Source organism: Mauremys reevesii, unplaced genomic scaffold, assembly GCF_016161935.1.
Source record: "Mauremys reevesii isolate NIE-2019 unplaced genomic scaffold, ASM1616193v1 Contig137, whole genome shotgun sequence".
Taxonomy (NCBI): domain Eukaryota; kingdom Metazoa; phylum Chordata; order Testudines; family Geoemydidae; genus Mauremys; species Mauremys reevesii.
In genome coordinates, this window is record NW_024100757.1 from 147354 (window position 1) to 173873 (window position 26520).

The 26520-nt window shown below is 53.5% G+C and overlaps 2 protein-coding genes across 3 annotated transcripts; both read left to right on the plus strand.

The window, feature by feature from the left end:
• Nucleotides 1-296: 296 nt before the first annotated feature.
• On the plus strand, nt 297-14951 carry LOC120393023 (maestro heat-like repeat-containing protein family member 7). The gene is made up of 10 exons (XM_039517658.1): nt 297-350; nt 3770-3870; nt 4923-5072; nt 5705-5859; nt 6239-6383; nt 11669-11847; nt 11955-12092; nt 12827-12941; nt 14233-14327; nt 14846-14951. The coding sequence occupies exons 1-10, from the start codon at nt 335-337 to the stop codon at nt 14949-14951; spliced, it is 1200 nt and encodes a 399-aa protein (XP_039373592.1). The 5' UTR covers nt 297-334.
• Nucleotides 14952-16219: 1268 nt separating this feature from the next.
• On the plus strand, nt 16220-22872 carry LOC120393021 (maestro heat-like repeat-containing protein family member 7). 2 transcript variants are annotated; one of them, XM_039517652.1, is made up of 6 exons: nt 16220-16367; nt 18877-19032; nt 19870-19971; nt 20242-20344; nt 20790-20849; nt 21852-22872. In XM_039517652.1, the coding sequence occupies exons 1-6, from the start codon at nt 16254-16256 to the stop codon at nt 22034-22036; spliced, it is 720 nt and encodes a 239-aa protein (XP_039373586.1). In that variant the 5' UTR covers nt 16220-16253; the 3' UTR covers nt 22037-22872. The 2 variants fall into 2 exon arrangements, with proteins under 2 accessions (XP_039373586.1, XP_039373587.1); XM_039517653.1 differs by lacking the exon at nt 19870-19971.
• Nucleotides 22873-26520: the final 3648 nt, after the last annotated feature.

Below are 26520 nucleotides of genomic sequence, written 5' to 3' on the forward strand. Positions count from 1 at the left end.
TTGACTTTGCTGCCCAGATTTCTCCGTCCCTGCTGAGCTTTCCTCAGCCCCTGGTGATGGGCCCCACAGCTCCTCCTGCTCTCATTGTCTCCAGTCTCTCTGCGGTGGCCTCTGCCTCCCCCTGTTCTAACCCACTGCTAGGGCAATGCCAGGGGGACTCGCTGCGCTAGGTCTGCAGGGGCGAGTGACTCCCTTTGCTCCTTCTCTCCGTCAGGAAGTGGAGGAGTTCAGAGTCCTGGGCCAGCTGGTGGGGTGTCTCACTCTGTGCTGTGTGGAGCAGGAGCAGGAGATCTGGCAATCGGCTGTGGAGGGACTTCACCACCTCTTCTCCTTCATGCAGCTGCTAAAATGTAAGAGCACTGGAGACCCTTGTCCTTCCTAAGTACACTGACATGGGGTTTCCAACATGAAAACATATTTATTGAACACTTCCGTCTTTTCTGCAACCTTTAATACAGTATCCATCTAGTAATGAGCCTACACCACTGCTACGGTTTCTTTTGTTCCTAATACACTTTTTTTAAAGAAATCCTCCTTAGTCCTGCAAGCCATGGAGTTTCCCCCGATGTCTTTAGCTTCCTCTATCCGTATTCTACTCTTCATAACTCACATAAGAATGGACATACTGAGTCAGACCAATGGTTCATCTAGCCCAATATTGTGTCTTCAGATAGTGGCCAGTGCTTCATGTTTCAGAGGGAATGAACTGAACAGGGAAATTCTGAGTGATCCATCCCCTGACATGCAGTCCCAGCTTCTGGTAGTCAGAGGTTTAGGGACATGCAGAGTATGGGGTTACATGCCCTGATTATCTTGAATCCAATTATACTTTTAGCCTTCACAACATCCCACGGCAACAATTTCCACAGGTTGCCTGTGCATTGTGTGCACAGATACCTTCTTTTGTTTGTTTTTAACTTGCTGCCTATTCATTTCATAAAGTGACCCCTAGTTCTCCTGTTATGTGCAGGAGTAAATAACACTTCCCTAGTCACTTTCTTCATACCAGTCATGATTTTATAGACTTCTATCATATCCCCCCTTAGTCATCTCTTGTCTAAACGAAATAGTCCCAGGTCTCTACTACAGACCTATATTGTTATAACTATATTGCTCAGGGTGTGAAAATCCACACCCCTGTCGGCAGGAGCACCTCTCCCACTCACCTAGCCAGCGCCTCTCGGGGAGGTGGATTAAGAGCTTGTTTGCATAGGAGCATCTTCACTTAAACGCTACAGCGCCAGTGCAGCTACGGCGATACAGTGTTTGAAGTGTACCCTTGTCCCCCATCTTTTTTATCTCTCCTCATATGGAAGCTGTTCCATCCCCCTAATCATTTTTGTTGCCCTTCTCTGCACCTTTTACAATTCTGGTATATCTGTTTTGAGATGGGGCGACCAGAACTGCAGGCAGTATTCAAGGTTTCGGCGCATCATAGATTTATATAGAACCAGTGATGAGCTGCCAAAATCTTAACAACCGGTTCCCTATAAAAAGTTCTGATTTAAGGGAGGGAAGCAGAGGAGAGTCTGGGGGCCCCTGCAGGGCCTGGGGCAAATTGCCCCACTTGCCCTCCCCCCCGCAGCCCTGGAGCTCGTAGTCTCCCCCGTACCTTACCTTGCCGGCATCTCAAAGCAGCAGGACGACTCAGGAGCTCAGCTGAGCTGCCCAGCTGCTGGCCACGCTGCGGCTCTGCAGGGTGGGGAAGCAGGGAGAGCCCGGGGGAGACATCCTCGTGGGGCCGGGGGCCCCTGCAGGGCCTGGGCCAATTGCCCCACTTGCCCCTTCCCCTTCCCTCCCCTCTGGCTAGCCCTGGAGCTTGCAGCAGCCCCCTCTCCCACCCCACTTGCCGGGCTACTCAAAAAGCGGCAGCAGGATGACTCCCGAGCTCAGCTGAGCTGCCCAGCTGGTGCCGGCAGCTGGCCACGCTGCAGCTGGGGGGAAGCGGGGGAGGGTCCAGGGGAACCTCAGCCTCCCCAGCTGGGAATCCTGGGAGCAACAGGATGGTCCCGCCCGCGGACCGGAGTTCTTTGCCCACCTCCTGGCCCTTTAACAACCGGTTCTCCACGGAGGTCTAATTTTAGCACCCGGTTCTTGGGAACCTGTGGGAAACGGCTCCAGCTCACCACTGTATAGAACCATTATGATATTTTTCTGTTTTATTATCTATCCTTTTCCTAATGGTTCCCAACATTCTGTTTGCTTTTTTAACTGCCGCTGCACATTGACTGGATGTTTTCAGAGAACTATTTACGATAACTCCAAAATCTCTTTCTTGAGTGCTAATTTAAACCACATAATTTTGTATGTATAGTTGGGATTATGATTTCCAATGTGCATTACTTTGCATTTATCAATATTGAATTTCATCTGCCATTTTCTTGCCCAGTCCCTCATTTTTTTCTGATCCCTTTGTAGCTCTTCGCAGGCTGCTTTGGATTTAACTATCTTGAGTCATTTTGTATCATCTGCAAATTTTGCCACCTCACTGGTTACCCCTTTTTCTGGATCATTTATGACTATGTTGAACTACACTGGTCTCAACACAGATCCTTGGGGGACCACGTTATTTACCTCTCTCCACTGTGAAAACTGGCCATTTATTCCTGTCCTTTGCTTCCTATCTTTTAACCACTGACTCATGAGAGAACCTCCCCTCTTATCCCATGACGGCTTCCTTAGGTTAAGAGCCTTTGGTGAGGGACCCTGTCAAAGGCTTTCTGAAAGTCCAAGTACACTATATCCATTGGATCACCCTTCTCCACATCCTTGTTGACCCCTTCAAAGAATTCTAGTAGACTGGTGAGGCATGATTTCCCTTTATAAAAGGCATGTTGGCTCTGCCTCAACAAATTGTGTTCACTGACGTGTCTGATAATTCTGTTCTTTCCTATAGTTTCAACAATTTGCCTGGTACTGAAGTCAGGCTTACCAGGGATCACATCTGGAGACTTTTTTAAAATTCACTCACATTAGCTATCTCATACAGAGGCCGATTTAAACGCTAGGTTACATACCACAGCACTGCACATAAGTCTGTCTGGATGTCTCGTGATAGCTGCAACCTTTGCACCAGGCAGGCAATTTACCATGCGGTTCTCCCAGTCATCACAAACCCAACTGTTTATATGTCTATTGATTGAATCCCCCATTACTATTTCCTGGCTTCTCTTTGTAAGCGGGATTCCCGCCTCAGGAGGGGTAGCCTCAGTGTGAGAGGACATCATGACTTCATCTGGAAGGTGGGTCCCAACTATGGGATCGTCTCCCTCTGCCCCAGCTCGATGTTCTCCTTCCCCGAAACTTTCACCCTCCTCAGCAGCACAGAGGCTGTCAGACTGGGAGTGGGACTACTCTACTGCATCCCTAAAAGTCTCCTCTATGTACCTCACTGTCTCCCTTGGCTCCACCAGTTCAGCCCCTCTGGTCTCCTGGTCTCCGAGGGCCAGTAGCTCCTTGGGCCAAATGCCCACATATGCTACCTGCCCACAGGGCTGGTAATCGTACATGCTGCATTCAGTGCAATCAACTGGAGAGCCCCATGCTGCTGCTGCCCTTCTGCCTGGTTTATTTTTACTCTTCCAGGGAGGTTAGTTTGTTTAGTTTGTGGGAGGGATGGGGGAACAGGTTATTGGCCTGAGTTTACAGTATGTTTGTTAGATGTACTTGTCTCTCACACACCCTCTCTAAACTTCCTTGCAAAACTCCCGTTTGCTAACCGAAGGTCTGATTTATATTGCCTGTTGTCTGTTTCCCCTCCCTGGGTCAGCCAAAATGCTGGTGAAGCACGGTGCAGAGTATCGGCAGATCCTCAAGGACAGTCAAACTGAGAGAGCCTTCTGGGTCACCAACATCAGCAATATCACATCGGTAACTACAGTCAGTGCTTCCTGGGATTGTTGTGCCCAGAGTTATCAGGAGTCAGAAATTAACACCCTAGGTGTCAGGGGGAAGGGACAGACCCAGGATGTGACTAACCCCATCCAGCTGGGACAGAGACCTGCCTATGGCCCACTCCACCTCATAGAATAATAGACCTCAGGAAATTATCTAGTCCAACCCCTTACTCAAAGCAGGACCAACCCAACTAAATCATCCCAGCCAGGGTTTTGTCAAGCCTGACCTTAAAACCTCTAAGGATGGAGATTCCACCACCTTCCTAGGTAACCCATTCCAGTGCTTCACCACCCTCCTAGTGAAATAGTGTTTCCTAATATCCAACCTAAACCTCCCCCACTGCAACTTGAGACCATTGCTCCTTGTTCTCTCATCTGCCACCACTGAGAACAGCCGAGCTCCATCCTCTTTGGAACCCCCCTGCAGGTAGTGCTGCTATCAAGTCATGTGCCCCAGCCCCCGCATCATTTTCATTGCCCTCTGCTGGACTCTCTCTGATTTGTCCACATCCTTTCTCTTGTATGGGGCCCAAAACTGGACGCAATACTCCAGATGTGACCTCACCAGTGCCCAATAGAGGGGAATAATCACTTCCCTCCATCTGCAGGCAATGCTTCTACTAATGCAGCCCAATATACCTGCCTACATGACACACCGCAAGATGCACTGGGGCTCATCCAAACCTGATCCCAGCTCCTTGTCAGGTTTGCTGGGAGCTTCCTCAGAGATTAATGCAATAAAAGGCATCATTGCATCTGCGCACGAGCACCAGCCCCTGCTGAGCACTAGAGAGTGTATCCGTGCTGCGCAGTATTGTGCCCCCGTGCACTGCCACGCTGGCCTCTGCCATGCATGACAGCTTCCGATTGCTGGCTGGGTACTGTGCTGCCCAGGTGCAGTAAGCCAGGCCTGTCCCGGTAGAGTGGGGTTTGCCTGCACTCCTGGCCGGGCCAGTCCTGGCTGCTTGGCCGCTGACCAGATCTGCGCTGGGCAGCAAAAGGGGTTTCACTAGCAGTTTGTTTCAGCTGTTTGGGAAGTACTTCAACCCGTCCGAGAGCATGGACTTCCTCCTCGTTGCTATCGACGGCGTGAGAGACTCCAGCGTCCATGACGCAGTGACGGCCAGGAACATGCTGCATATGATCCTGGAGGTTCCCGGCCTAGGCTTGGTGAGGGTAAGAGCTGCAGTGAGAACACCGTGCTGGGGGAGCCCATCCGTGGGAGACTCTGTCTCTGGGTGCTAGGCATTATTGGGGGGCAGTTCTCTGGCCTGTGAAATGCAGGGGGTCAGTCTAGGTCAGGGGTCAGCAACCTTTCAGAAGTGGTGTGCCGAGTCTTCCTTTATTCACCCTAATTTAAGGTTTCACGTGTCAGTCATACATTTTAATGTTTGTAGAAAATCTCTTTCTATAAGTCTATAATAAATAACTAAATATTGTTGTATATAAAGTAAATAAGTTTTTTTAAATTTTTAAGAAGCTTCATTTAAAATGAAATTAAAATGCAGATCTCCCTGGACCGGTGGCCAGGCCCCGGCAGTGTGAGTGCCACTGAAAATCAGCTCACGTGCCACCTTCAGCACACATGCCATAGGTTGCCTACCCCTGGTCTAGGTGATCACCATGACCGCTTGTGGCCTTGCAGTCTATGAATCGATAGGCTGGGAACTGGTGCTGTGTTCTAGGCCTGGGGCTGGTGAAGAGGTTCTGGGAGGGCAGATGGCTCTCAGGTGCAGCAGGTCCTTGGCTCCCCAGATCAATAGCCGTGCAAGGAAGCCAAGGCCCCCACCTCCCCATTTCCCTTCCAGGTGTCAGAGGCTGTGAGGAGCATTCATAACCACCTGGACTCCATCAGCGAGCCACTTGCCCGGCAGGAGCTGCTCAGGGCCCTTCTCCTGCTGGGTTCCCAGTTCAGCGAGGAGGTGGTCGGAACCCTGCTGGGCTGCTCACTGTCATGTGACAGGTACGGGGCTGCAGCTACCACCACTTGCACTCTGGGTCCCCCGGACTGGTCCCGCTGCCAGAGACAGGGGAGTGCAGAACCCTCCAGAGATCTCCTGCTCCCTGCAGAGCTGCTGCTTCTCCTGGAGGGTTTTGCAGGCTGGCTTGCCCTGGACACAGGCCAATCTGCAAAACCCTGTACGGCATCCCTCGGCCTCTCCTGTGGCTGACACTCAGACCTGGCTCCATGTAGCCTGCACCAGCCAACGGGGTCCTTGCAGGAGCAGGAGGGCAACAAAGGGCCGGCCGGTGAGGGGAGACCCAGCAGGTGTGCCAGTGCTGAGGGGTGCAGGAGGCTGGCAGGGCTCTGATCGGGTGCCACTGGCTCTCTCCCTTTGCAGTGTTGCTGCAGAGATGTGGAAGATGCTGACATCCCAGCCCAAGAGCACAGAAAAGATCCTTAGGGAGCTGGTCAGCAGGCTGCAGGGGCAGGCTCCACGACGGCATCAGCTCTCTCAGAGACCGGCCGGCGTCGCCTCCTTGGCCGTAAGTACCAGCCCCTGCAGCAAGGGAAGGAGTGCCGTGTGTCCCCATCATGGCCTGAGGGGGTCTCTCAGTCTCCCACGGGGTATAGTCATTGGGCCAAAGAGAGAGAGAGTGTGACTTTAGCCAGTGCTATATTTGAGCCGGAACACGCCGAAACGCTCTCCTGGTGCTATTCAGCAGCACTCATAGAATCACAGGGTGAGAAGGGATCGCAAAGTCAGCTCGTCCAGCCCCCTGCAACAATGCAGGACTTCTTGTTTCTAACCCACCCTGGACAGATGGCTCCAGCCTCCTTCTGAAAACCTCCAGCGAAAGAGTTTCCACAAGCTCCCTAGGCATCTTTCCCATCGTCCTACTCTTCTTACAGTTAGGAAGTTTTTCCTGAGGCTTAATCTACATCTGCTGTGCTGTAGTTTGACCCCATCACCTCTTGTCCTGCCCTCCGTAGCAAGAGAGAACAACTTTTCTCTATCTTTTTTTATGGCAGCCTTCCAAGTATCTGAAGACCATTATCTAGTCCCCCCTTAATCTCCTCCTTTCCAAACAAAACATAGCCAGTTCCTTCAGCCTTTTTTTCTTATGGCTTGTGTTCCATCCCTCTAATCACCTTTGTCACTCGCCTCTGGATCCTTTCCAGTTTCTCCACATCCTTTCTAGACATTGGTGACCAAAACTGGACACTGTACTCCAGCTGAGGCCTAACCAGCACTGAGTAGAGTGGTACTATCGCCTCCCATGACTTGCATGCTATACCCAGGGGCGGCTCTAGTAATTTCGCTGCCCCAAGCAGGGCGGCACGCCGCGGGGGGCGCTCTGGCGGTCGCTGGTCCGCGGCTCCAGTGGACCTGCTGCAGACGTGCCTGCGGAGGGTCCGCTGGTCCCGCGGCTCCAGTGGAGCATCCGCAGCCATTCCGGCGGGGGGGGCGCCGGGCCCGCCGGGCCCGCGGACCCACCGCAGGCACTCCTGTGGGAGGTCCACGAGCCGCCTGCTGCCCTCCCGGCGACAGGCAGAGCGCCCCCGCGGCTCTCATTGCCGCCCTAAGCGCGCGCTTGGCACGCTGGCATCTGGAGCCGGCCCTGGCTGTACCTCTGTTAATGCAACCTAAAATTGCATTTGCTTTTTTTGCAACAGCATCGCATTGCTGACTCATGCTGAGGTTGTGATCCACCACAGCTCCCAGATCCTTCTCAGCTGGTTATCCTCCATTCTGTATCTGTGCATTTGCTTTTTCTTCTCTAAATGTAGCACCTCACATTTGTCTTTGGTGAATTTCATTTTGTTATCTATAGCCCTGTGACGCTGTAGGGAGAGGGATGGATTGATCTGGAAATGGTGTTTAGTTTTACTGGGACTGTCTGCATGGGGGATGGGAGAGCAGGGGATGACTTTAGGTGAGGGTCAGTACCTGAGGCTGTAACCTGAGCCAGAAAGGGGTGGGATGAGTCGATACTGCGTACTAAGGTTATTCCCTGTTTACACTGGTGCCCCAGCGCAGCAGCAGCAGCAGCGCAATCCTCTTTATTTCTCTCGAGGAGGTGGAGTACAAGCAGCGCTGTAGCCAGGGAGATACAGCGCTGTATGTGCCTTGCCAGTGTGGACGGGAGTGAGTTACAGCGCTGTTGGTGGCTTTATTGTGCTGTAACTCTCAAGTGTAGCCAAGGCCTAAATCCACGTTCACACTCAGCCATGCTGCATGAAATCACACGTGGAGCTGAGCAGTGGTTTCAGCTCAGCTGGCACTTCTGACCAGTATAATCAAGAAAGTCATGCTAGGCATTGACAATTTCTGTCAGTGACAGACCAGATTGGTTACACAGCTGCCCTACCTCCTTTTCACTTTATCTAAGGCCTTGGCTACACTTGAGAGTTACAGCACAATAAAGCCACCAACAGCGCTGTAACTCACTCCCCGTCCACACTGGCAAGGCACATACAGCGCTGTACCTCCCTGGCTACAGCGCTGCTTGTACTCCACCTCCCCGAGAGGAATAAAGAGTATTGTGCTGCTGCTGCTGCTGCTCTGGGGCACCAGTGTAAATAGGGAATAACCTTAGTACGCAGTGACTGATCTCCGGAAGCTTCCCATAATCCTTTTAAGTGAAGGTTCCGCTCTTCGTTTTGTTGCAAACTCTGGGCTCCGGGAGCTGCTTATTAAAAAAACAAACACAGCTCCTGTTTGCTGTAAATGAGCAGAGGCAGAGGGCTCCCTTTGGAAGGCCCACAGCTAGTGTTTGCTTGAATAGAGGGGGAGGGAGGAGGGTCCGTTTCGGCGAGCGGCTGCTTATCTGGTCTGTGAGGAAAAAGACAAAGAGGTGCTGTTCACTTTCAGTGAGTCAGAGAGGGCTAGGGGAGGGGGTTGGAACTTGCAAGGCAGCTGCTGACACAGTGTTGGCTCCAAAAATCCACTCTCTCTCTCCCCCACGCTCCCTGTCACACTCCACCCCCCCTTTTGAAAAGCACGTTGCAGCCACTTGGAACGCTGGGATAGCTGACCATAATGCACTGCTCCCAATGCCGCTGCAGATGCTGCAAATGTGGCCACAACAGCGCGCTGGCAACTGTCAGTGTGGACAGACTGCAGTGCTTTCCCTACTCAGCTGTACGAAGACAGCTTTAACTCCCAGTGCTGTACAGCTGCAAGTGAAGCCATACCCTCAGCCACATGACTATGATTGTGAATGGAAATGTAGCAAGGGGCTTATTCCGCATACGTCATCACTCACGTTTAGCAAGCTACATGGCCCTTCATTTTCCATGTGGCATCCTCTCAGCTGTGCCAGAACTTGGCTCAGACATCCTTGTTCTCCCTCTGATTCACAGACACAGAAAATACAATATGGAGAAAGACGCTTTGTGGAAATACTTGTAAAAATTAGATCAATGCATTACAGCAGGCCTTTGCTACTCCAGCCCGTTATGCCTTGATGTATTTTGTGTTACTTGTGTAGCCTACTAGCTACATTTAAAATAAACTTTTATTATTTCAGCCTGATACAGTAATGTCTGTAGTGCAGCAGCATGATTTATTTTCTATTTTCATTAGCCTATAGGCTAAAGTAAAAAGAAAACGTGCTACGCATTCATTGGGTTTTTACCACTGTACTGTACACTACTGTCTAGAGTTATATCTTTTACATATTCTATTGTAGACACAGTAATGGCATTTCTATTGTATTCTATTGCATACACAGTAATGGCATTTCAGCACAATGATTTCAACATTTAAAATAAATTGAATAGCTACTATTCGGGTGTGTACAATTAAAAAAAAATCCAATACCTTGTTATTTTGGACAGCTGGCCTGTCTCCAGCCATGCCTGGTTTAGCCCAGGATTACTGTACCAGAAATTCAGTAGACAAATAAAATGTGAATTTCTATAATTCATATTGAAGAAAATCAGTATTTTAGTGGCATTCCAGGACCTTCATATTTTCGACTACACCACTGTCTCTAGCCCAGTGGTTAGGGTACCCAACTGGGAGACCTGGGGTCAAAACTCTGCTCCAATGACTATTTAAGTGTTCCCAAGTAGAGATAGATACCAAATTCCCTTTAGGGGTGGGGCTTAGGCCACATCCCTCTCCGCCGCATTTCCTATTGGTTGGTTTAGGCAGCTCCTCACTCTTAGCTTCATAGAGTTCAAGGCCAGAAGGGACCTCTGCGATCATCTAGTCAGATCCCCTGCCTGACACAAGCCAGAGAACTGCCCCCAGATCATTCCTAGAGCAGGTCTTTGAAGAAAAACATCCCATCGTGGTTCAAAAACAGTCAGTGATGGAGAATCTATCACCACCCTGGGTAAATTCTTCCAATGATTAATTACTCTCACTGTGACGTTTATGCCTTATTTCCAGTCTGAATGTCTACCTTCAACTTCCAGCCACTGGATCATGATAGACCTTTCTCTGCAAGACTGAAAAGCCAATTACTAAATATTTGTTTCCCAGGGAGATACCTATAGACTGTAATCAAGTCACCCCTCAACCCTCTCTTTGTTAAGATGAATAGATCGAGCTTCTTGAGTCTCTCACTATATCTCTCACCAGAGGTCCTGATTTTTATAGGGACACTCCTGATTTTAGGGTCTTTTCCTTATATAGGCTCCTATTACCCCCAACCCCTGTCCTGTCTGGTCACCCTATCACTATAAGACATGGTTTCTAGTCCTTTAATCATTCTCATGGCTCTTCTCTGAACCCTCTGCAATTCATCAACATTCTTTTTGCATTGGGGCACCGGAACTGGACCCAGGATCCCAGCAGTTGTCACACCAGTGCCAAATACTCCCACTCTAGATTCTTCTGTTTATTTATCCCAGGATCACATGAGCTGATTATCCACCAGGACTCCCAAGTCCTTTACAGAGTCTCTGCTTCCCAGGATAGAGTCCCTCATCCTGTTCCTAGATGTATTCATTTACAATGAGCCATATTAAAACACGTACTGTTTGATTGCTCCCCAGTTTACCAAGTGATTCAGATCGCTCTGTATCAGTGACTTATCCTCTTCATTATTTACCACTCACCCAATTCTTGTGTCATCTGCAAACTTTATCAGTGACGATTTGATGTTTTCTTCCAGGTCATTGATGAAAATGTTAAATCGCTTAGGGCCAAGACCCGATCCCTGCAAGGACCATCCTGGAAACACACCTGTGCAATGCTGATTCCCAGTTTACAATTACATTTTGAGACCTATCAGCCACTTTATAATCCAATTCAAATGTGCCACGTTACTTTTGTATCTTCTAGGTTTCCGATCAAACTGGAGTGCAGCGCCAACTCAAGCGCCTTACAGAAGTCTACATACATTATGTCAATACCATTTCCTTTATCTACCAAACTTGTAATCTCATCAAAAAATTGTTGATTTGCATTAAATAAATTATCCTCTTTAATTCTTTATTAATTGAATCTTATACCAGCTGCTCCATTATCTTGCCTGGGATCGATGTCAGGCTGACAGGCCTGAAATTACCCAGGCCATCCCTTTCACCCGCTTTAACAATTGGCCCAACTGACTCTCTCTCTGGAGCATATACGGAGCCTGGGCACTTAACCCAGGGCTGTGAGTCCACTGGGCAGCAGGGCACATGCAGCTGGGCATGGCCACGCTGGGCCGAAGTCCCTTGTGTGGTTCTAGCCAAGGTCTCACAGGCTAGGAATTGAACCCAGCATCCCAGGCCTTAGCCCCCAGCCCAGCCCACCCCTCTAGGTGCCCTGGGGGAGCGTGGGAAGGACGAAATCCCTGCAGCGATGTCTGTCTCCTGTTCTTATCTGCAGGCCACAAGAGCCCTATATGTGATCCTGCAGGAGCAGGCCTGCAGGCAGGAAGTGAAGGAGCTCTTCCCTCAGCTCTACGTCGCGCTGCTCTTCCACGTCACCCACACAGTGCAGCACACTGCTTCGCAGGAGAGGGAGCATAACCAGGAGGACACGGCCGCACCCCTCAGCCCCGTCAGGTACCGCCAGCCCGACACCCAGCCTGGGTTCTGCAGCGTCGCCCGCAGGCACGCAGCAGGGCCTGGCCTGGGCTCACTCAGTAACAAGAGGCTCGCTCTGCACACAGGTTCGCGGTGAAGGCCATGGAAGCTTTGCTTCTATGCGCTGGCTACAAGGAGCAGGCCACCTTCATGATGAAGCATGGCCGCTGGGACCTGCTCATGAGCTCTGACACGCACCACAAAGGTGTCTGCCTGCTTGCCCGGTGAGTGCTGCCCAGAACCGATCACAGCAGCAGCTCCCCTCCCTGGCCCAGGACATGGCCACATTGCCTTCCCTGCTGGGTGAGACGCGGCTCCCAATCGCCTGCATGGAACAGGCCGCAGCCTCTGTGCTGTTGGCCAAGGGGTCAGTCGGCTACTTCTCCACCCTGCGCTGCCTGGCGTAAACCGCTTCCTGCGTGGCTCTGGCAGGCATGGCTGGGCAAAGACAGCCTCCGCCATATCTTTCCGCAGCGTTGGTGTAGCCCTGTCAGGCCCAGCACATGAGAGAGACAAGGTGGGGGAGGGAATGTCTTTGGTTGGCCCAGTGACTGTGGGTGAGAGAGAAGCTAACACAGAAAGCTCCAGCGCTTGTCTTGGGTGAATCTAAGATATTCTCTCACCCACCCTTCTGTCTCTCATCACCCAATATCTGGGCACATGAGGAAGACCACCGACCCCACCAACACCCTTCTTTGTCTGCAGTTCTCTTGCAGCCCCAGCACTACGTGCTCAGAGCTGGCCTCATGGAAGGGCTCCCTGTCGAGTGATTAAGGGTTTGGGTCTCTAGCACATAAGCCGCTGGGCATTTTAAGGCAGCAGGAACTAGTCCGTGCCAGCTGCGCGTGACTAGTCGCCCGGGATCCCCTGTCCTGTGGCACTGGTCTGGTTAGATTCGTAAATGGAGGACCAGTCCTTGCCCACCTTGATGATGTGGTGTTTGTGTTTCCTACGCCAGGGCCATGGTTTCGCTCAATGTCGAGGAGCGAAACTGGATTTTCCACCATCTCATGGCCATCCTCAACGATCGGGACGATAGGCGGTACGTCCCGGCCGTGGCGCTCTTCATTCAGGTGAGCCTCACCAGCGGGTGAGGGTCGTGAGAAGCGCCCCGGCCCAGCGGTGACTGGGGCATGGGGCTGACCTATGGCTAGGGACGGCAGATTTGTAGAAATTTTGGTGGTGCTCAGCAGAACCTGCCCCTCCAAACTCTGCCCCCCTAAACTCTGCCCCCCACCTGCCTAAGTCTCTGGGAGGGAGTTTGGGTGGGGGAGGGGGCCTGGGGTGCAGGCTCTGGGATGGGTCAGAGGGTGGGAGTGCAGGAGAGGGTGGGGATGCAGGCTCTGGGAGGGAGTTTGGGGACAAGAGGGGGTGTGGAGGGAGGGGGTGCAGGCTCTGGGAAGGAGGTTGGGGGCCCGAGGGGGGTGCGGGCCAGGGGTGGGGGGCCGGCTCTGGGAGGCGTTGGGAGGGTGCAGCGCTTATCTGGGGCTCCTAGGCAGGGCGGGCCGGGGGCCCTCCATGTGCTGCTCCCCCGAGGCACTGCCTCCGCAGCTTCCTACTGGCTGCAGGGGCGCGCCCACCCCACCCAGGGGCCACAGGGAGGGGCTGGCAGCCATGGGAGCAAGCAGGCAGGAGGCCGCTCAGCTCTGCTGCGCTGCCAGTGGTGGTGGGGGCCCCAGGCTGTTTTAAATGGCCTGGGAGACGTGGGGGGAAAGGTGGGGCTGAGGCCCATGGTGCCCAGGCACCATGGGCCAATGGAACTTGCCGCTCATGCCTATGGCCAGGAGAGGGGTGGCCCTGAAGGCCCTGGGGGTGGGTGGGTGAGCAGGGGCAGGGAAAGCTCCTACAACCCTAGGGGTGGAGTCACTCAGTCTGGGCATTGTTACCTGTCCCAGCTGGTGTCACGGGGCTGGAGCAAGGCCCAGGGTCAGGTGTCTCTTGTTCCCCAAGGCTCAGTTCCATAGAATGGTCCCTTGTGTGACCTCGGCCCTCGAGCCCCCTCTGACATCCGTGTGCCATGTGCAGGCCGGGCAGCCACCTGCCCATTCATGGCCAGTTCACCTGCCCCCCGCAGACCGGGCGACCCTTTGGAGCACAAGGCTGCAGGACCCCCCCCACACACACACCACTGCTCCATGTGCAGCTGAGCCTTAGTGAGGGAGCAGGGCAGGCCTTGATCTCAGCTGGAGTATTGAGGGGCCGTCGCGCTAGAACGTTTCAGTGGGGCCCACACGGTGACCAATCGCGATGCCCTGCATGCAGCCCATGCCGGGCCTTGGCCAGTGGAGCTAAGGGCCCCGTGGCAGAGATGAGTCGCGAGAGGCCAGCCCTGTTCTCTAGCTTGATTTGCTGTTGGTGTGTTAGCTCCTCAAGTGCCCTGACCTTGGCAGCGAGCTGGAAGACGCCATCGTGGAGGAGATGAGCAGGCTGCTGAGCGACCCCAAGACCGTGGTGCGCTGGTTGGCGCCAAAGGCCTCCTCAATCTGGCCCTTCGCCCAGAGAAGGTGAGAGGGGAGGAGGGCTGGGGGATAAACCCAGAACCGCAGGGAGCTGCTGCAGGGCTGGGGTCATTGAAACCTTCCCAGGGGGTATGGCCCTGGCCTGGAGTCAGGAGCCCTGGCTTCTATTCCTGGCTCTGCCACTGCCCGGCGGGTGCCCTTGGGCAAGCCCCTGCCTGGCCTTTGTCTGCTGTTCTGCAGGGCAGGGCCTGGCTCCTGCAGGGTGCGTCTCTAGGTGTGTGGAGCATCTGGCACAGCTGGGCCTGATTGTGTCTGGGGTCTCTGTGATCCAAAGAACCCTAGCACTAGAGTAGCAGCAGAGCTGCAGACTCTAGACCCCCAGGGATTGCTGGCGACCCCAGTGATCAGGGACGCTTGGATAGAGCCATTTCACTACAATTAGGAACCATTTTTTCCTACAAATCCCCTTTTAAAGCCTCATAGGTTTTAACTGTTGACGTCACGGCTCTGTCCCGCAGCACTCGCTCCTCTGAAGAGCTCTGGAAGGGCCTTTTGCTGCTAAGATCTCATAACAAGTTTGATACCCACAATATAGTGAAGGCAGAGAAAGCCCTTGGGGCTTAAATACACAGATCTGACAGCCTGGTAAAGAGGAGACAATCTGAAGGCAACTCTCGTTAATGATAATTTACTTCGCCTGAGAATAGGGGGTCAGTCCGGTTTATTAAACCCGGACTATGACTAGATCAGACATGGAGAGGGCGTGACTGTAATTCTCTTTGTTATACACCATTCCCATCATTCCATGCACTTCAGCCTGGTTTTCACTTGCTCGTGGTTCATTTTCCTTTCCGGAACCGGTTAGCCTGTATATGACCTATTTTTTCCCTGATGCCGGTTGAGATTTTGTGGGGCTGTCTTTGAAAGGTTGAAAAACCAAACACAGAAATGACTGAATCTGGCTTTTAGTAACAGCCTAACCCTAGAACTAGTGTTCAAAATCGACTCCCTCCCCTAGGCTGGGCTGTAAGGACCAGGATTCAGGAGAACCCAGGTTCGGTTCCTGGCTCTGCCAGACTCCCTAAGTGACTGTGGGCGAGTCACGTAACCTCTCTGTGCCCGAGTTCCATGTCTGTACAATGGGGATAGAAATCCTGCCTTCGTGTGTCTAGCCTGTAAGCTCCAGGGCAGGGACCGTCTCTTCCTGTGCCTGGAAAGCCCCCAGCACAAGCCCTCATTGCAGACAGGCCCTCGAGGTGCTATTCGAACAATAATACACTTGATTTATTTGGGGTCAACGTGTTGTGTAGAGAACTTTCCACGGATGATATCTGCTAATAAAACCATCCCCTGAGATCTGGAGTACAAGGAAGCAGCTGCTTATGTTGCAGGTTGCCGGACCCACTGCCCGTGATCTTAGCTGGCTGTGCAAAGGCTTTGAGGCTGTAATATGTCTCTGGAGGCAGGGGCGCTGGAAGACTTTTTATAGTGGAGGTGCTGCACACACACCCCCTTACCCCTGTCCACACACCCTCCACCACTAGAGCTTTGGTCAGGAGCAGGGCCATGGCTCCAGGAGGCGGGGCGGGGGTGGATGGGGCAAGGGACCAAGGCTGGGGCCATAGCTGGGGGTTGGCACAGGGCCGGCAGCTGGGACCCTGTGTGTGGGGCCAGGAGCAGAGCCCTGCGTAAAACCTGGGAGTGCTGCAGCACCCCTAGCTCCCGTGCCTCTGTCTGCAGGGGAGGCAGACATTGTTTTGGAAATGGCTTGTTGGGTCACTGGAGGTGTTTCGTTTAGCAGCGCGTTGTTTCACAGCGGTGGGGTACCGCCAGCAGCGGCTGCGAGATGTCCTGGAGCGACTCCAGGCGGTAGACAGAGACCTCATCCGCAAGGCCATCGCCGTGCTGAAACACCTCCTCGCCGGCATGGACAGGCAGAGCGCCAGCCGCGTGGCTGTGCAAGTGGCTGCGCAACTCCTGCCGTTGTTTCATGATGTAAGGCCTGGCAGCTCACAGGAGATCCCATCAAACTGCGGACATGTGAGTGGGGGCTAGGGGGTGGGCTAGCAGGGCCTGTGCTATGGTCCTAGCCAGAAAACGGATTGTCATAAATCATGAGCCCATTCCCGCCTTCCTCTCACTCTCCATGAGAGCACATGGCAGAAAGGATGGGAACCCTGGTGTCCCGCAGGCCTACTGACAAGGATGAGGGCAGCCTGGGGACGAGGCTCCCCTTGGGGAAGGACGTGCATTCCTGAGCCTGCATGCAGCGAGGGGGCCTCTGCAGCACAGGGTGCTGCAATGCTCTTGCTGGCTTCCAGGGTGACAAGTGATGGTACCTTGGTGAAAATCTGCCCCTCCTTTCCCTGGCCAGGAATCCTACAGCTGGCCTGTCAGCTCCATAAGGAAATGGCTCTGTCTGAAGGTTCTGCAGCTACCGCCCTTTCCTCTCCCCTTCGTTCTCATGGCAGGGCAGCGTCAAAGGAGGGGAAAGTTCTCCTCAGATCTTTTGTACCCACAAACTAGCCCCCACGGGCGCATTCACCAGACTGATGTTCAGTCCCACACTGGGTGGCGAGATCCAGCAAGCGGGCAGGAGAAAGGGGCCCATCCATTACTGCCTTCCAGGGGTAATGCCCCAGTGGGGGCTCCTGGAGGGACTCCCCAGCTCTCATAATGGTAAATCCTACTCTCAGCCCTCCCGAATTCTGCTGGGACCCTGCCGCTCTTTATTTACTAGTGGCACAGGCCTGGCTAAAGCTGTTCCCAGGGTCTCCTGGATCCCCAGCTGGCCAAAGGGACAGGGCAGCCTGGACCAAGGATGCAGGATCTCGCCCTGGGGTGAGCCCTTTAAACCAAACCCCTCTCAGGCCCGGGGGGAACAGAACAGGTTCTTTATGGGGCAGGGGTTATATCCAAATAGTGTTAATGAACACAACGCCCATTGTTGTCAGAAGTGTGTTGTCAGAGTGCTACCGGTGTGGTGCTCTGCTTTCTCCTTGTTGATATCACTCGGCTGCGTGCATGTGTTCCCTCTGTGTGCTACCCCAGCTCTGCAGATAGCTGACACAGCAGACCCGACGACAACCCCCAATAACCACAGAGTCCAGTAAGATGCAAAGCCACGTCGGCTAGGTTTATTGCAACCTCGGACACAATTGCAGTTCCCTGTAGGTTTCTTAGCCTAATTCAGGGCATACTAAGAGAAAGTGCCTCTTGGCAATGGACCCGGCTCAGTGGCGGGACTTTCCACTGCCCCCTCGGCCGGACAAAGGCACCGCCCCAGGGATGCATTCTTATACACAGACACAAACAAGTTACACATCACACCTGACGTATGAGGTACAACCCCTCCACGTAGCACGGTACAACCTTTCTACGTAGTTAGGTGCCGCCTTCTACCTTGTACATGTTGGTTCGATCAAAACAACTCTATCCATCATTTTACCCTTTTGCCCCTGTCATTGGGATGGGCCAGCCTGTTCTTTGTTATCTGTGTGGAATGTGCAAGTTTGTGAATGTTCAGTACCTTTTAGGTACGTATCAGCCCTTTCCTTGCCAGCTTCTGTGAGCAGGGCCTGCCTCTGGCTCACAGCTTACCTTTGCTTTATGTTAGCAAAGTCTTGTTCATTACTTTAGTTCAGGCCTCAGGCCTCATACTGGGCCTTTATCATGGCCTGCACTTACTACACCCATCACCAGGGAAAGGCAAACAGGCCTCAACAACTGGAGGGAAGACCAGAGAGGTGCCAGTCCAACATCTGCCTGTGCCCACTGCAGTGAAGCCCTGATGCCCCCATACCCCTCCCACGTGTTTTGTACAGAGCCTGCCCAGCTGACCAGCTCAGCTGACCATCTGACCATCTGGGCTCAGCTGCCCAGCTGACCATTTGAGCTGACCCCTCACCCCACCCCAAACCCCTGGAGGCTGGGTGGCTTCCAGTCATGGCTTCCAAGGCCCCCTATCTGGGAGCTCCTGCACATTTACCACCCCTTGGCCCTGGTTAAATTCACCCCAGGTCCCTGAGCATGGCCCAAACAAACACCAATGTAGGAATTTGCCCCCTATGCCTGGCCCCCTTGGCCCAGCTAGAGGGCTGCTGTGGGTCAACACCAGTGTGAGCTGGGCCTGCAAAGCGGGTGGACAAACTACACCCCCCACTGCGCTCTTTGAATCTTTCCTCATCGCTCCCTCTCTGCCGCCCCTGTCCTGGCACTGCTCCACCCTGAATGTTTCCTGGCTGATACAGGCAGGTGCTGATGTCAGTGCACCCAGAGCTGGCTGTGAGAGCCCAGGGCAGTCTCACCCCAGCTTACTGCTCTCCTGGCCAAGAAGTTACCAGGCCAGCCCCTCAGCTGGTGGAAATCTGCATCTCTATTGCCTTCAGTGGCGCTATGCCCATGAGACTCTGGCCCCAGCTGTGGCTGTATGGCTGGGGTGAGTTACAATACCCGCTGCAGGGCAGACATCTCTGGCACAGTGTGCGCTTGCCCGCTGGATGAGAATGACTGTCACAGTGTCTCCTCCTCCCTATATCATCTCTTGCAGGTGACCAGCAAGCTCCAGGTGCTCTCCATCACCCTTTTTAAAGACCTGCTGGAGCTTGTAAGGGGGCCCAACCGGAGGCAGATGAAGGAGCATGTGCTCCAGAGCCTGGTCCCACTGCTCCTCCTTGTGCATGATGAGCGTCCCAACGTGTCCCAGGTGAGGCCACGAATTGGAGTCTGCGGCTGAGATAGTTACAGAGCGACTATTTGTTTGGGGGGTGCAACATGTGACACCCCCCTTTAAAGGGTCTGGCCGGTAGAGGGCAGGTGCTCAGTGCTGTGACAATCAGGCACTCAAAATCACTTGAATGTTGAATCCAGTAGTGCCATGACCATGGCACCCCACCCAACTGCTGAGTCTTCTCTGCATCCTCTGAGCTCAACACCCCCCTGCAGCCAGGCTGAGAGATTAGGTTGGGCGAGTGGTCGCCTCACCACTCCTACAGCCACTGGCTTCCGCACACTCCCCTGGCTGTGCTGGTGGGAAGAGCACAACCCTGGCCATATCCCTACCAGGAGCAGGGCTACTCAGCCTCCAGATGGTGCACAGGACCCAATGTGCCCTTAGCCAAGCGGCCCGGACAGCCCGTACTAGCCATGACATGCCCAAGCCCCTCCCCCCCATGCCTCTGCACATGCTAGTGCTCATGGCCCCCATCACTTGGGACACAAATGCCACCAGCACTAATGAATTCACCCCATGAGGTGGGGAACTGAGGCGCAGCCTCAAAAATATTGAACCCCCATGGGCATTAGGCACCTAAATCCCTTTGCAGCCCTGGGCCTAAGCAACTTGCCTGAGTTCCTGCACAGAGAGCTGGGAATTGAGTCAGGTCTCCAGCCATTGCCTTAGCCACACCGCCACCCTTCCGCGAGCAGCCAGGTTAGGGAAGCGTTCAGCACGCACAGCCTCCCTGGCCTCCGGGTAACTAGGCTAGTGGCTTCCAGCTCCCGTAACTGTGTCCGGCTTGCCCCGGCCCCTCTTGTTTTGCAGGTGTGTTGGGACACCCTCAGCAGTGCCGCCCAATTCCTGAAGTGGCACCAGCTCAGTGGCCTCATCCAGCACAAGGAAACCTGGCGAAGCTGTGACTGCCTGGTGAGGGAGCCCTCTGGCCATTCACTGCACAGCCCTCGCTGGCAGAAGTGGAGGAATCAGTGGATAGGGCACCCCCAATTGCCTGGCTCTGTGCCCACACTGAGCCCCAGCCCCGGGACCACACCTGGCCCTGGGTGTGGTCCCTCTGCGTGATCCTCCCAGCACAGGAAGGAGGGGAAAAAACAGGACGTGCGCTCCACACACCTGGAAGCTGGCCTGTGGGATGGAAAGGCCTTTAATAATCTTGTGCTCCTTTGTTCTGGCTCCTAGGTGATCCACTACAAGGAGAGAGCTGATGACTTCCTGGGCCAGACCATGGCCTTCCTGCAGAACCCACAGACTCCAGTTAGGGAAGCAGCCATCAGGTTCCTAGGTAACCACAGAGCAGAGGGGTCCCTTTAGCAGAGGGGTTGGATCTGGTCCCAGGCTCTCCTCAGTCCCTGCCAGCAGCGAGAAGTGATCCCTGGGCTCCTGATTCCCTAATGAAGGCGAAGGGGTGTCAGAAACCCACAGGAGCAAGCTCACCCCAAACTGCCCTGATCGGCTGATGGGACCCCTCTAAGCCCACTGCTCCTCATGCAGTCCCCATTCTCCGCCCCCCCACCATTGGCTCTTGGTAGTGGACCTTCAAGGCGCTGTGCTCTCCTTTGGCAACCAGCCCTGTAGCCATCTCTGGGGACTCGCCCTTTCCCCTGGGGATTCAGGAGCGTGTCCTGGCCAGTGAGGGGCGGGGGAAAGCCGCGGTGCTTGGAGGGTGACAGGCTCTTTAACACCCTTGCTGGGGATGCGGGGATGTGATGAGCTGTTTGTGTGTGTAGGGCTCACTGCCCGGCAGCTGGACCAGGGGAGCCAGGACAAGCTGGACGCCATCTGCGACAGTGAGTGGTCCCGCTTTGAGTACTGAGCACTAGGGGGATGAATGGCCCAGGGCTGCAGGGTGGGTTCAGTCTCTGATGCCAGCAACGTGGTCACAGGCGAGAGCCACAAGGGGATGCAAAATGTAAATCCCCAACCCCCTGATCAGCTGGCCCCTCACCCTGTCGTGTCTGCTGGTTGGCATGTGCCCAGGCACTTAGCCCTGACCTCAGAGCTGCGGCCTGGTAGATCCCCAAACTGGGCCTTAGCTGGCTGGCCTTCGCAGATGATTGCCCCCCACAAACACAGCCAAAGTGGGGTGCTGCCTCCCCCCTTGCACTCACTAGCCCAGTGTTTGGAGCAGTCACCTCCACGTGGGACACCTGGGGTCAAGCCACTGCTCCAAATGAGGCTGAAGTGACGTCCGGTCACCTACCTCCCTGCTGCGTGTCCGGACTCCTGGGCAGCACAGGGCAGAGCAGCATCTCCACCACATTTGTTCGGGAAAAGGGAAGGGTGGGTGACATAGCTCAGACTCCTCACTCCCAGAGCAGATTCACAGCTGGGCCTCCCAACCGGAGCTAGAGAATGGCTGAGCTCCCTCCTCGGCATTTCCTGGAGGGCAGCAGAGCACCTGAAGTTAGGCGGCGCCTAACAATGCCCAAGCCCCTTTTGTGACTCTCCCCCTCTCTAGGCCTAAGTGCCCATCTGTGCATTGGGGAAGGGGAGGGTAAATACAGGCAGGGATGAGGCTCTCAGATACTGCAGGGAGGAGGCAGTCCTAGAAATAGTGAGTGAATGGGGTTCATTGGGACTTCTTGCCTGTGTCTGGAGGCTCCCCCAGCTGTGGAGGGTGGCGGGGATATTTAGTGAGGGTTGCTGGTTGTTCCCGCTAGTCCCCTGCCTCCTGCCACCTGGCCTGCTGCCTCCTTGTCGTGGGCCGAGAGGTACAGAGCTGGCTTGGCCTGCCGGGGCTCTCCAGAGTGCCATGGCTCTGACCTCCATTTCCTTCCTTTCAATCTTAGACCTCAAAGGCTTGCAGCAGGACAGCAAGTCCTCAGTCCGATGCCTGGCTTCTCAGACCATCTTCATCCTGGAGGCCTTCAAGAACCAGCCTCCAGCCTGCTGCAGCCTATGGACATTGGTCCATAGGATAAGAACAATGTGCACTGCGGAGAGCCAGCTCATTGAAGCTGCCCAGCTGCCCTAGCTCTGGGAAAAGCCAGCCTCCCTTCTCTGGGGGCTTGGTGCATCAGAGCCCACCTGGAGCAAGGTGGAACACATGGCTTCTTCCCAACTGGCCGCCTGCCCTGCCCAGCCATGTGAGTAGTTAACTGCTCGATAGCTTTCATCATCATGTACTTTTGGACAGGTTTCCATGCACCGTGTTGCATTTACGTCCTGCCCTCCATCCCCATTTCCAGTCGTGTACGTTTTTGATGCCGTCGGCCATTTTGAAAATTTATTTTGTATTATTTTTCTGTGTTTGGCCGGGGGAAGGTTGTGTGCTTGTGTTTTGACATATTTAGAGAAAAAGTACGAATGAGTAGAAAGAGAGGCTGTAAAGGGTTTGCAGTCCCCCCCCCCAGGCCCCACCGTCCGTCCATCTGGGTGGGAGACCACACCCCTTGCTATGATACTTCCGGGTACGGTGGTTCAGGGGAAAATTAGCTCAGTGTTAATGGCTCTAGCCTGCAGTCAGGCCAAGTAACGGTAGAGAGTCTGTTTGCCCGGGGCCCTCAATCAGGGCAGGGAGTCAATCGAGAAGGGGATCTGGCCTACAGTCAGGCAGGCAGAGCAGCAGGAGGTCCATTTGCCTGGCCCTTGATCAGGGTAGGGCAGCAGTCAAGTAGGGGGGCTCTGGCCTACAGTCCGGCAAAGCTGTCGCAGTCTAGGGGAGGTTAGCTCTCTGGTGGGAATGTCAGGACAACCATCTGGCATCTGGATTCAGGTGGGTGCCAGACCAATTCAGGCCTCCTGACAACCAGGGGGGAGGCTGCCACTCCTGACGTTGAGGTGGTAGGGGCAGAGGAACTCAGGTCCTCCCATTCCACTTCATCCCAGCCCAGGACCCTAACAGCAGTGGAGTTGTCCGCCACTGGGTCAGCGGGGAAAGTCCAGCCGCAACACGCTGGCTGGCTTGTAGTCAATAACACAGCCAAACCTAATTCTGCTTCCCTTGGCTCCATCCGACACACCCATTCCGTGTGTACATGGGTTCCAGGGTTGTTGTTCGCTTCGCTGGGATAGACAGCTAGTGGCAGCCCCCCCAGCTCCTCGGAGATCCTGGCGTCTGGCAGCTTTGTCAGCACCTCTGGGTCTCTGTCAGGAGAGCGGTCTCCGTTAGGTCTGGGCTCACGCAACGGGGAAGAGACGTCCTGCTCCTCAGGCAGCCCTCCCCCGACTGAGCTGGAGGACCAGCCTTTTATAGTTCCGCTTCCTGTCCCACCCCTCTGCTTCCAGCGGGGAGGCCATGCAAGTCCCCGTTCTACCCACCAGGGGGGCGTTCACGGATCCCTCCCTGTCTGTCAGGACAGGAGACTATGCCATCTCGCTACAGAGGCCTTAAAGAAAAGGAGTTTTAAAAAAAGAAAGATTGCTTAGGCTTAGAGGAAAAAAGGAAAGAAAGGTTATCTTAAATAGAAGAAAGAGGGGAAACTAGAGAAAGCAACAAGAGAGAGGAGTTTGTAAGAACGTGGTAAAAGGTTATTTTTGTTGGGACTAAAAATTATAAGAGTAAAAATTGAACTCAATTTAAAACCAAAGGCTAATTAAATAGAATAGGAAATATAAAGGAAGGTTGAGAAGGTCGGGTGAAAGAACTCACCTGGCAGAATAATTAGCGAGAGATTCTGTGTCAGTGACATAGGGCTGTGTAAAGTACAGAAAACAGCAAGAGAGAGAAAGATCCCTTTTTGTTAATAAGCAGAAAACAGAGCTGTGCAAAAGAGAGAAAGATCCTTACCATTTCCCGCCGTTGTTCAGCCATCGTCAACCGAGCAGCACAGCTTCCACTGCAAACTCTGCTCTCCCATTCTTGCATCAGAAGCAAATTTCTCCATGTTGTCGGTGCTGAGCTCCACTGAAAGCTACAGAAGGAAACCATTTCCCGCCTTTTATCAGCCATCTTGAACCGAACAGCTCTCCTACGTTTCATGCAATTTTTCCAGGATTACCCATGCAGGCACCATAGCGCGGCAAGTATGTAGCCCACTCAGATCTCTGCTGTAGTCTTGACCATTGTAAATACCTCACGCATTATCCAGCAGTATGTGAAGTTTCTGCAAAAATGGGCGAGGAAGCGACGACAGAGCGACACTGTACTGATGAGGACATGGACACCTCTGTTCCTAGAAGCACAGCATGCAGCGATTGGGAGATCATGGTGTTGGGCCAGGTTCATGCCGTGGAACGCCAATTTTGGGCCCAGGAAACAAGCACAGACTGGTGGGACCACATAGTTTTGCAGATCTGGGATGATTCCCAGTGGCTGCGAAACTTTCAGATGCGGGGCCACTTTCAGGAACTTTGTTACTTGCTGTTCCCTGCCCTGAAGCACAAAGACAGCAAAATGAGAGCAGCCCTCACAGTTGAGAAGTGCGTGGCCATAGCACTGTGGAAGCTTGCAATGCCCAACAGCTACCAGTCAGTCAGGAATCAGTTTGGAGTGGGCAAATCTACCATAGGGGCTGCTGTGCTGCAAGTAGCCAATGCAATCATTGACCAGCTGCTATCAAGGCTAGTGACTTTGGAAAATGTGCAGACCATTGTGGATGGCTTTAATGCGCTGGGGTTCCCTAACTGCAGTGGGGCGATAGACAGAACGCATATCCCTATCTTGGCCCCGGCACACCGGGGTGGCCAATATGTAAACTGTAAGGGGTACGTTTCCATGGTGCTGCAAGCACTGGTGGATCACAAAGGACATTTCACTGACATCAAGGTGGGATGGCCGGGAAAGTGCATGACACTCGCATCTTCAGGAATTCTGGTCTGTTGGAACAGCTGCAGGAAGGGACTTACTTCCCAGACGAGAAAATTACTGTTGGGGATGTGGAAATGCCTATAGTTATCCTGGGGGACCCAGCCTACCCCTTAATGCCATGGCTCATGAAATCCTACACAGGCACCCTGGACAGTAGTAAGGAGCAGTTCAACTATAGGCTAAGCAAATGCAGGATGGTGGTCGAATGTGCTTTTGGACGTTTGAAAGAGCGCTGGCGCAGTTTACTGACTTGGTTAGATCTCAGCACAACCAATACTCCAATTGTAATTGCTGCTTGTTGTGTGCTCCACAATATCTGTGAGAGTAAGGGGGAGACGTTTATGGCGGAATGGGAGGTTGAGGCAACTCGCCTGGTGGCCAATTTCGCACAGCCAGAGAACAAGGCGATTAGAAGAGCACAGCAGGGTGTGCTGTGCATCAGAGAAGCTTTGAAAGACAGTTTCATGATTGGCCAGGGTACAGTGTGACACTTGTGTTTGTTTTTCTTGAATTTAACAGACCGCTATAGATATGAAAGGAAATAAAGTCACAATTGATTAAAAACATTCTTTAGTATTCATTGCACAACACATGGAGAGAAATCAGAAGGTAAATGGGGGGAGGAGGGGTTGGGTTATGGGGGTGGAGAAGAAGGGAAGGAGAAGTCCAGAAACCAAATCAAAAGTTCACATATGCCAACTTTCTGCTGCTTGGGTGAGCCTCTGGGGTTGAGTGTGTGAGTCCCCTTAGCCTCCCCCGTCGTGTTCTTGGGCGTCTGGGTGAGGAGGCTATGGAACTTGGGGAGGAGGGAGGGCAGTTATACAGGGGCAGCAGCGGCAATCTGTGATCTTTCTGCCTTTCCTGCATTAGATCCACCATACAGGGCAGCATGTCAGTTTGCTCCCCCATGAGCTCGACCATAGTGTCCTGCCTGCTCTCATCGCGCGCGTCCCTCCTCTCTTCGTGTTCCTGTAATGCATTACGTGACTGCGCAATTGTTTACCACCACGCATTCAGCGGGCCCTATCAGTGCTGGAGGACTGCATGAGCTCGGCGAATATGTCGTCCCAAGTTCCTTTTCTGCCTTCTAATCTGGACCAGCCTCTTGGATGGAGTAGATTGGGGCTGCGTTGAAACATTTGCACCTGCAGGAGGAGAAAAGGAAGAGTAGTATTTTAAAAGATACATTTCTGAGAACAAAGGACACACTGTTTCTCAGTGAAACAGGCAATTCATAGTACACAGCACATCACACACAGCTGGGCAACAGAATTCAGCTTGCAGCCAGCCATGGTAAGCCCTAGGGCATGCGGGGTTCTGTTTCTTCCGCATTCATTTCAATACTTTCAAACTGCTGGGCCCCTTCTCATAGCAAGCAATGCCTGGTAGGTTTGCAGTATAAAAGGAGGTCCTGCAGGCTCTCTGGGATGATTGCTTCACACAACACACACACAGACTCGCACCCACTGTGTGGCTCCGATGAGGCTCTGAGCAGGGATGAGCCCTTTAAACTAAACGCAAACAGCCCAACGTGGCTGTGTTTTCACCTCCCACCCCGCCACCGCATGCCTCCGATCAGGCTCACTCGCCAGAAGTACCTTCTCCAGGATCATGGGAGTGGGGTGGGGGCTATTGGCTCCTGCATTAAGAATAGTTCCTGGCTAGGGATGAAAATGGATTCCCATTTGCCGCCTGTGCACTGTCCTCCT